The sequence below is a fragment of the Alligator sinensis genome, unplaced genomic scaffold (assembly GCF_000455745.1).
Source record: "Alligator sinensis unplaced genomic scaffold, ASM45574v1 scaffold73_1, whole genome shotgun sequence".
In the NCBI taxonomy this organism is placed as follows: domain Eukaryota; kingdom Metazoa; phylum Chordata; order Crocodylia; family Alligatoridae; genus Alligator; species Alligator sinensis.
Genome location: NW_005841838.1, coordinates 3247637 through 3258045, shown reverse-complemented (window position 1 = coordinate 3258045; position 10409 = coordinate 3247637). Strand labels below are relative to the sequence as shown.

Genomic DNA, 10409 nt, shown 5'->3' with positions numbered 1-10409 from the left:
TCAGCAGGGCTAGGGCTGGGGACACTTGGGGGGGTGCATGGGGCCTGGGGCTAAGGGCAGGAATGTGCAGCAGCAAGACCTTGCTGGGAGCAGGACAGAGCCATAGGCAGTTCATCTGGGGGGATGGGCAGAGGGGCTGGGTTCCCTGCTATGCTGGGTCCCGTCCACTGGACTGCGGAGGCTCCTGGGGGAAAAGCAGCAGGGTGGGGAGCCCCAAACCTGCAGTGGCCAGCCCACATCCGCCCACATTCATGGGCTCCGCTTCAACTGTGCCCTGTGTGGGGGAGGGGGAGTTGGGCTCTGCGCTTCGCTCTGGCCACAGAAGCCACTGCCTCCCATGGGCAGCAGCTGGGGCTCAGGCAGTGCTGGGGGGACAGGGGGCTTTGGACCCAGGTCCCCAGCCCCAGCATCTGGGAGCTCCCTGTGGCAGGACTAGGGCAGCAGGGGATTGTGGGTGAGGAGTCAGAGGCAATAGCATGGGCAGGACACTGGCATATTAGGGCTGCTCAGCACCACAAAGCAACAGAAGGGACGGCCACTACTGGACCCACATCCTGGTGAACGGAAGGGGCAGATGGAGCTCGATTTTCCAAGATAATAAAAACCACAAAGTCAAATGCCAAAATTTACAGGTATTTACAATTTATTTTTTATAGCGATTGAGGCACTAGTAGGCTTCCACATTGCTTTAAAATTGTAAATATAATCAATAAAACATTCAACTGGTACCTATATACATAGTGGTAGTTCATTTTAATCACCGAAAAGTGCAGATTTTGGGGGCTTTGATCAGAGAAGTCACAATTTTTATCAGAGAATTAATTTTTAAACAGAGAAAACCAGGACCTCTACTCGTGACATTCTCATTAACAAGCTAAGCAAATACAGCCTAGATAAAATGACTGTAAGGTGGTGTAGCAGGGTGTGAAGGTCTCCTGTTACTTCAAGGGAAGAAAGCAGCAGGCTAAAACATTCAGCAGATAGCTGAACTGGGGCCAGCTGCAGTTTGGAGAAGTAGCCAGGAGAAACCTGCAGCAGCAGGGACCCAGACCTTGAGGCCTGGGACTGCTAGGTAACCAGGGAGGACTGCAGGGCAGGGGAGTGCAAACAGCTTGTTGGGCTGAACAGAAACTCCATGGCCTATTTTCAGAAGCAACAGCCAGGTGACTAGAAGGGGTAGGGCTTGGCGGGATAAGTGCCCAGTCTCTGGGCTGGGGCTGGCAGGCTGTGCTTGCAGGGTGGAGGGGAAAGAGCTGGCTGCCAGGGAAAAGGAGGTATCTTGTCAGCTGGGGATCACATTAGCTCCTTATGGAAGGACTGAGGCTACTTTTTATAGCCTGGAGGGGGTTTGGGATGAGTTGCAGCCAAATACCGGAGGATTGGGTTGTGGCTGGGGGTGTGTAGAGGCCACAGGGATGCCTGAAGGGCACTCAGCACAGAGCCCTTTAAGGGTCAAGGACCCCAGGAGGCTGGCAGAGAGAGCAAGAGTAGCTTTTCTGGGTCAGGTACCTGAGAGGCTATTATAGACAGCAAGATAGGGCTTAGACCCATAAACCCAGGTCTGAGGAGGCTCAGCCAGAGGAAGACACCCAATGCTGGAAAGGCTGAAGCCCAGACAAAGGTTTTAGGGCCTGAGGGGCCCAATGTTGGTTTGGGGCCAGGAGGTCCCCTCCAAGTAACAAAGATACTTGCGAGGCATGGGCATGACTATAGGGGAGGACAGAAGCTATGATTACAGCCCCTAAGGCAGAGCCAGGGCAGCCTTAAAGGGGAAATGCACCCTGTGGAGTTTGAGGCAGAGGAGCCCTGAGCGCTGTACAGAAAGAAAGGCACCTAGAAAGAGACTACCCCAGCCTCTTAAGGCAGCCTGATTTAAATACATTAAGATCAAGTCATGGAAGGAAAGACATAGGAGGTGCGGGAGGCTGGGTACCGACAGCAGGTGAGTCTAACCATTAGAGGGCATCAGATACCAGGGATGGATTTCCTGTGCCTGTCACAGGTCGATATAACTGGCTATATCATCGTACTCTGCAAGAATTCCTTAATGGCTCAATTTCTAGTTGATAAGAGGTATCAAGTACAGTTCACCAGGGCTTTGTTATCAGTCTGGTATTGTTTAATATCTTCATTAATGATTTGGATAATGGGAGAGAGTCAACACTTAGCAAATTTGTAGACAACACAAAAATGGGTGAACTTGCAGGCACTCTGAAAGGTAGGACTAGGATCCAGAATGACCTGAAGAGATTACAAAAGATGGTCTATAATTACTCAGATGAGATTCAACAAGGACAAGTGCAAAGTCCTACAGTAGGAATGGAATAACTGCATGTCGAAGTAGACTTGGGAATGATTGGCCAGGCTGCAGTACTGCAGAAAAGCACCTGGGGGTTACAGTAGACCAGTCGTGTGTAATCTTTTTCCCCAGTGGGTTGAATGGACAATGCCTGGTCCAACTGCGGGCCAGATAGCAAGGAAGGGCCACGACCCAGCCAGGGGGATGAAGGGGAGTATGGCTTAGCACTATCCCAGTCCCACTGGGGAAAAAGGCATAGCCCAGCCCCATGGGGAGTAGAGGGCGGGGTGTGTGCAGCATGGGGCAGCCCCAGCCCAACCCTGCAGAAGGGGACAGCCTGGATCTAACTAGGCATGTGGGGCTTGGGGGTTTGGAATTTGGTGGGGGGAGGGTGACCATATTAATGGCCACCACTCCCCTACCACCAAACTTCCCAATCCATGGGAAGCCTGACAGGCAAGATGCAATGGCTCCACAGGCTACATTTAGCCTGAGGGATGGAGGCTGAGCATCCCTGCAGTAGACCATATGCTAAGGATGACCTAACATTGTGTTATTGCTGCAAAAAACACAATAGCATCCTGGGTTGCATTAACTGGAGGGTTGGTTGCAAGTCAAGGGAAGCGATTCTTCTGCTCTATTTAGCACTGGTGAGGCCTTACTTGGAGTACTGTGTCTGGTTTTGAGCCTCACACTTCAAGAAGGATGTGGACGGGTTGGAGAAAGTTCACTGGGAAGCAACAAAAGTAATTAGAGGCCTGAAAGATGAGACTTATGACAAAAGGTTTTAATAGTTATTTAGACTGGAGCAGAGACAACTGGAGGGGGATTTGATAGCAGTCTAGGAACACCTGAAGGGTGATTAGAAAGAGAATGGAGATGGGCTTTTCTCTATGGTTGTAGGGGACAGGGCTAGGAGCAATGGCCTCAAGCTGCAACAGGAAAAGTTTAGCTTGGAGATTAGGAGGAACTTTCTGACTATGAGGGTGGTCAAGGACTGAAACAAGTTACCTAGAAAAATTGTGGAATCTCCATTGTTAGAAGTTTTCAAGAGCAGGTTAAACACATACTTCACAGGTATCTGGTATATATATATATATACACATAATGAGCACTGCTAACCTATAGGGTTACCATGGCTTGAAATGCTGTTGACTTTGCTTGGGCCCAACCCAATGAACTGTATAGTAAATCATGAGCCTTTTGGCTCTGGACTAATATAATGCATAGTTTATATTCTATGTAAGTAGGTACAAAAGTGGTGCTTAAAAGTATGTTTGTGGAATAGCTGTGCTAAAACTTGCAACAGTTTAAAAAGAAGTGTGTTAATTAATTCATGGGTTATTTTTTTTTTCAAATTTGTCCCTCACGTCCATGTGCTCAGGGAGAGTAGAGTCTGGCAGTAGGGGGAAAGGAGGAGGAGCTGCAGGGAAAATAAGTTTAGGGGGCAGAGGGCCAGGGGGCCACCTGATCACTCCGGAGATTTATTTTTCCTGCTGTAGCAGTGAAAGTGGGACAAAAATCAAGACAAACCTCCAATAATTAGATTCTATACCTGGAAAATTATAACTAATTTATAATTTTTTCATATATAGAAACTAATTGTTGAGGGGGCCATCTTATATCCAAGTAAATACAGTACGTTATGAAGAAAAATAGGTAATTTTGAGTTAAAATATTTCAAAGTCATACAGAATACACCAGCTACATTAATTTATCTATTTTTGGTAATGATAGACACCTACCTTTCCCCGTCTTCTGAAACCAATTCAGGAGCAGAATCAGATTGTCTATGAGATGCTGGTACAGCTTTAACTGGAGAGACTGATTGTACGCTAATGTTATCAGGAAGCGATGGAGAACCTTTGGTCCGATTTAGTATCACATTTTGCAAGTTTGCACTTCGAAGATTTTCCTAAAATGGAAAAAAAAAACAAGGCACCATCACAACTGTAGCCCAGCCTGTTCACATCCAGACCTCTTCTGATGAGTCAAAATGCCCTAGATTTCAGATATGCTCTCTTTTCAGTAGAAAAGCATGACTTTTTTTGGTTCTTAGTGATCATTATTTTTATTTTGAAGCAAAAAAAGTTATATCTGTCATTATTAAGCCAGAGTATCTTTAAAATTAATCTTTTGCTCTTGTAAAGATTTATATGACAGAAGAGCAGCTATCAAATGGTAAGTAATATGCTAAGAAATTAAATATTATAATTAAATTAGCCTGTCAAATATATCTAATGAATACAAATCCCATTTATTCTTTCTTATTTGGTAAGCCATGCTTAGCTCCACTTAAAATTGTACTTCTGGATCATACAGCTAAAGCACAGAACTCTCTCTCTTACTAAACATTTTTTTGAACCTCCCATAAGGACTCAGAGATATTTCCACATACTGTCAGTTGCTTAGATAAAATGAACACTCATTTATTTTACCAGCCTAAACATTCAGTTCTCCAAGCATATATAATAAACAAACCATGGGTTTAATGCCTATTGCACACAATAGTTCCTCTAGTCTAGTAGGGTATGGAGGGAAACGGGTTAAAATTCAGCAGCGATACAAGCATGGGACAGAAGCAGATAATTTGTTACAATGGTAATAAAAAGTCAGATATGCAGCATCAGCTAGTATGAGTTTGGCCATTTTAATGTTAAACTCCCTTATTGTACACACTGTCTGAACACTAAGCTACTACTGTTACTCCACTGTACGTCCCTTTGCAATAAACATGTGTTATCTGTACTGTCTGGTTTATGCGCGGCATGAATAGGTGACCGCAGGAAGGTACAAACTGATAATCTGGTTCCAAAAAGTTCTCTGAAGACTTTAGGGTTCGCTCATTAGTGAACCATATCCATAGATGGTGCTTTTCTTCTCTGCTTAAAAAAACTGCAAGATGTAAAACCAGTTTTATAAACACAACTGAAGACAAGGTCCCCATGTCCATTGCATATGCAATTCTTTCTTCAATAAGATTTTGCTAGACTTTTTTGAGATTTCTCTCTCAAATGCAAATAAATCCAAACTTTGTGTTAGACATGAGACTCTCTTTGGACATAAACACACGTTTCTCCCTAAAATTTAGGAGATTTTTTAAGGTGCGTTACAGCAATAGTTAGTATAAAGGAGAGAAAGAGTGGTATTTGTAGTTCCATTCTTCCCAATATTGACCAAAAAGTTTCAGAATGACAACGTAAGAAAAAGCAAATCTGACAACATGCCAAAACTTTCTTGCGTGCTAGAATTGTTTTGCTGTTAAACAGAAATATTAAAAAAATCTCTAATGCAAATGTTCAGTACTTAGTTTTTGCTTTACAAAACACATTCAAAAGTTTCATTGTAAAAAGAAACAAATGTTAAATAGCAGAATAAAACATTTCTGCCACAAACTCTTTAAATCCTGGCACTTAACCTTTGCCAGTGTACAAAGTATATAATACTTATAGAAATTAAATTACAGTTCTATAAAGAGAAATAAGAACACTATGGTTTAAGCTATATTTGGCTAAACCCACAAGCCTATGTTAAATCTTTGGAACAAATTATCAGTTGCTATAAAAGCTGTCACTGCACCAATAAAGGAAAATGAAGATCTGACAGTTTATTTGAGCTGAGGAACTGTCCCCCTTAATTTAACAAGCTTATTGAAGATCTTTATGCAGGTACACAAACAGTCTGAAGTAGCACCCCACTGCAGGTTTGCAAAACCTTCCTTAATCCTGTGAGAGCCTCTCAAGAGATTTTCTATTTCAAGTCAAGCTCTGAAATAGCCCAAAACCTTGTAAAAATTAATACTTCCTTAGGTGATCGTCCTAGTCATATAATATTCAGACCTCTGCATGAAATGCTTATGTTCTATTTATTGGCTAAGTTTTTAAAATATTGAACAGCATTTTCAGTTTTACCATCTAAAGATCTCTCTACACAATTCCATTCATGTGGCAATGAATACGTTCATATGAACATACACAATTTAAAAGTGCAATAAAATGGCAAGCCAGGCATAAAAATATTTCCCAGATAATGCAGAATACTTATGGCTAGTTTGTACAGTGCCTTAAACTGAATGTGTGGAGCATCCAAGGCTGCCTCAGGGCTGATGCCAACAGCCCAGGGTCTCAAATTGGCTTGACAGGCCTGATAATCAGCGAACTGTCAGTCCTAGCTCTGGGGTCTTGCACCCACTCTGGCGGGGTCTCAGGGCTACGTTAGGCATTCCTTTATATGCATTAGAAACACAAGCAAAAGCAATTTAACCTTCAAAATTACCATTGTTACATGTTTTCATATTATGCATTATAACATTGTTTATGAAAGTGCCCATCATTTTACGATTAATTGCTAATAATATCTACATGACCATATATCTTGTACAATACCTTATGAGTGACCATTTTTGTCAATATTTTCTTCTGAAATGTTATCACAGCATTAATACGTCTGTCAAGCTTTGATATTTTTTTCTACACCGAAAGAAAAGAATACTACTATAAGTGTTAACTTGAAATATTACATAAATTCATATACTGTTTATCACATTTAGAGGGCAAAACATAACAAAAAGTGCAAGTAAACTAAACTACAAAACTAAACTACAAAACAATTAGAAACTGCTGATTTTTATGTGATATAATACAAGGAATTAAAAAGCTTTTGGAAAATTGATACTGGGTTGTGCAATTACCTTTTCAGTGCACATAAAACTGCATAATTGAGGTACACAAATGTTAAAGTATTTCTGAAAACTGAACACCTTAAACAAGAAATGCATTCATGCTTCTAGGGCAAACATACAGCATTTGATGCCAAAAAACCCAAACAAACAAACAAAAAAACTTACTAGGAACGTAATAGCTATTTCCTCATGTTTTCTTCGGCACTGTGTTTGTTCAACTCTTCCATTTAAACATTCTATTTTATGGTTAAAGGATTCATCATTTAAAATACCCATCCGCTCATGAATCAAAAGTTTGACCTACAATGAAGAAAAAGCTATTTTTCCAAACAAGAAATCATTTTTTGCTGAAATAATGAATATCTCTAAATACATTCATTAGCCATTAGTTTTAATAATGCTTCATTTTTAAAATAGTTAAAAATTAAACCTATGCACCATCATTGCACACATTATAAATGTAATATTTTATGCTTTGGACAGGACAACGATCATGACACTTGGGAGACAGGGTTCAATGATTCTCATTATGGCGGTATTATCTGTCTGCGTGTGGTAGATCGGAGCAAGGCATATTTATAGCTAAACCTACAAATGTTTATAGGTGAAAAGCATTGTTGAATTCGAGTCATAACAACATTTTTGTCCTTTTTGGGTTGAGAATCTGAAACTGTTAAGGGGCTGGTGCTGCTTTTCAGTTAAAAAAAAGAACTGATGGTGAGCAAATAAGACTTGCACTCCTGGGAAGTAAACATTTTCTAAGAGACTACAAATTTTATGTTATACTGGTTTAGATAAGGCCAGAACTAAACTAAAAAAGTCTCTAGTACAGCTATACTAGCAAACTCTGCTAGCATAGGCATACTTTATTATTGACAAAAATTGCTTTTACCAGTATGCTTTATGCTACTACCAGAGAGGTTACAATTGAGAGTACAGTATCACTCAATGTTATCAATATAGATGTTAAAAATGTAAGTACTATAAGTGTTAGAAAGCCAAAACATTAATTTGGCAAAAATCTATTGTTGACAAGTACCTGCTTATTATACAAGTAGTAATTATTTTATTATTGCAAGAAGTAGAAGAAAGACAAACCAAAGAGCAATTACTAATAAAATAAATACATAAATAAAATGATTCCTTTCCTTGGAGATCAGCTATGAATCACTTTTACTTTGTTAGCATTAATACACAGCAGAGAGAGCAGCTGTAACAAGAGAGACATGTTGGTTTGGTTATGTCTTTCATTCCTTCTGTGTTTTAGGATGCACTTCAACCTGAGCCTAATGATTTATAAATGCTGAGGGTTTCCAAGTAAGCAATATGTTAAATATCAAGAGCAATTTCAAGCCCCAGTTCACACAAGCAACCTGCAGCTCTGAGACAGGTGTTGATGCACAGTAGGTATATAAGCTGTCAAATATCAATACCCATAACTAGACAGGACCCCAGCACACTGCCAACTTTCTTGCTTCTCTTGGTCCATCATTGTTTGATTGATTACTAATGAGAACAAAGCTACAAATAACTTCCCAGGCATTTTCTCGCTCCTTTCCTTTCTGATTAACTTCTCTCATTTCCTTCATTCTACATTATTAGCCTTTCCTCTGCAAATCCAGCAGCTGTACTCAAGAATGTACAGAGCAAGATGACTGCCAACTGAAACAGACTAATGCCAAGTTTACAGGGTAAATTCATTCACTGTCCTTGACCACAATCCTCAAACCCACTGCTCCTAAACCAAAAGTGAATCAAAAGAAGTGTAAGTGTATGCATGCAGATAGGTTAATTGCCTTGGAGGCAGGTTAGCTACTCAGCAGTGCTAATTAGGGCACCCTAAGTACTCTGCAGAAGAAACCATGCCACTTCAGTTCAGGAGGCAGCCAGAACAGGAACAACAAGCAGCCTGCAACCTGATGCATGCTCAGACTAAAAGTTGTAGTAATACACAAGTTCTAATAAATGTTACTTCATCAATTAATATAGGCAAAAATTGCCCTTTTTTTTTTAGATTACAGAAGCACTAATTTAGGATTATATTTTATTTCCTCCCAAATCCATTTACATTCTATCTAAAATATAAAAATTCATATCCATCTGATTTGGATTAAAATCATTAGTTCTGCTAACAACTCCAACTAAAGCTAAAATCAAGTAAACAATCAAAATGAAACCATTTAATTCATACAAGATTTCTGGTTTATATATATATAAACCAAAGAAAATTACCTTTTCCCATATTTTCTCATCCTTTACTGATGCTGTACAAATATTTTCTTCACTGATTTCATCAGAAGTTTTGATGCGTTTGCACTGGAAGTCTTCCTTATTTCCTGAGCTTAACCTCTTCCTTTGAACAGTGCCTTGAGTTAAAAGAAGAGAAAAGAAGAGAAAAGTTAAACATTTTACTTTACAAAAGCAGTGCCAAACACTTTGTTAAAAGGTTAACTTTTGATGAAATAGGTGAGGTCTTCACTCCGAAGTGCTCAATAAAAGAAATATTAAATTACTGAGAAAAAAGAAAGAGTTAAATGGATCTACTCTCACCCCTCAGAATTTTAAAGGTGATTTCTTTTTTTAATTGTAACAATTTTTGGTGCATTCAAGAATGGAGCAAGGTAACTATAAACCCGAGTGGGACATTTATTTTAGTCATTGTTTATGTATACTGTCATAATCAATCGTCTTCATGAGCTGTTTCATTAAGCATGGAATACTTAACATGATATTCTAAAATATTCTGCAAATGTTTCTAAGAGTCAAGACAAAATCTATACTATATATTTGAGAAACAGCTGAATGAATACTATTTTAATTGAATGTCCTTAATAGGGCGGATTTGATTTAAATCAAATTGATTTAAATCATGATTTTAATCAGTGGACGATTTAATCACTGTTTTCTGCAAAAAGTGTGTTCTTGTTGTTTGATTTCCTTTATTCATTTAACTTTTCTGAAACTACACTTTCAGAGAGAGGCAAGGGCATCTTAACAAAAAATACGATTAAATAAAAAAAAATCTGATTTAAATAAAAATGTGCCCCTTTGTTTTAAAAACACATTTATGTGTGGCCAAGTCTCCATTTGCAGATGAGCAATACAGTCTTGTTAGGGAGTGGCAACCAAATTTTCTTAAGATTGCCATTTGCAGCAAGCATATTCCATATTACAAACTTCTCATTACTACTTACACTGTGGTTAGCTTCCCTAGTATGATCATCAGCAGTGATCACCAGCCTTGACATACTGAATGAATACAAAGAGACACTGCTAATGATATAAGACAAATGGGATACGCAGAGAATCACCCTGAATCTCAATAGATACTAGGATCCATTAGGGTTTCTGTAGGGGTGCACTGATAAAGTTTTGGGTCAATACTGATGGCCGATTATTGACCAGCCATATCGGCCCATACCGATCTGT

The 10409-nt window shown here is 39.7% G+C and overlaps 1 protein-coding gene across 1 annotated transcript in view; it reads right to left on the bottom strand.

Moving 5' to 3' along the window:
- The window catches only part of ATF7IP2 (activating transcription factor 7 interacting protein 2), a 59440-nt gene that overhangs the window by 35355 nt on the left and 13676 nt on the right, over positions 1 to 10409 (bottom strand). Inside the window, exons 3-6 of the mRNA XM_025203226.1 lie at positions 9213 to 9346; positions 7146 to 7280; positions 6685 to 6768; positions 4045 to 4214 (exon numbers count right to left, since the gene is read on the bottom strand). Of these exons, the coding sequence (XP_025059011.1) occupies positions 4045 to 4214; positions 6685 to 6768; positions 7146 to 7280; positions 9213 to 9346 (523 nt within the window). The remainder of the gene's footprint in view (positions 1 to 4044; positions 4215 to 6684; positions 6769 to 7145; positions 7281 to 9212; positions 9347 to 10409) is intronic.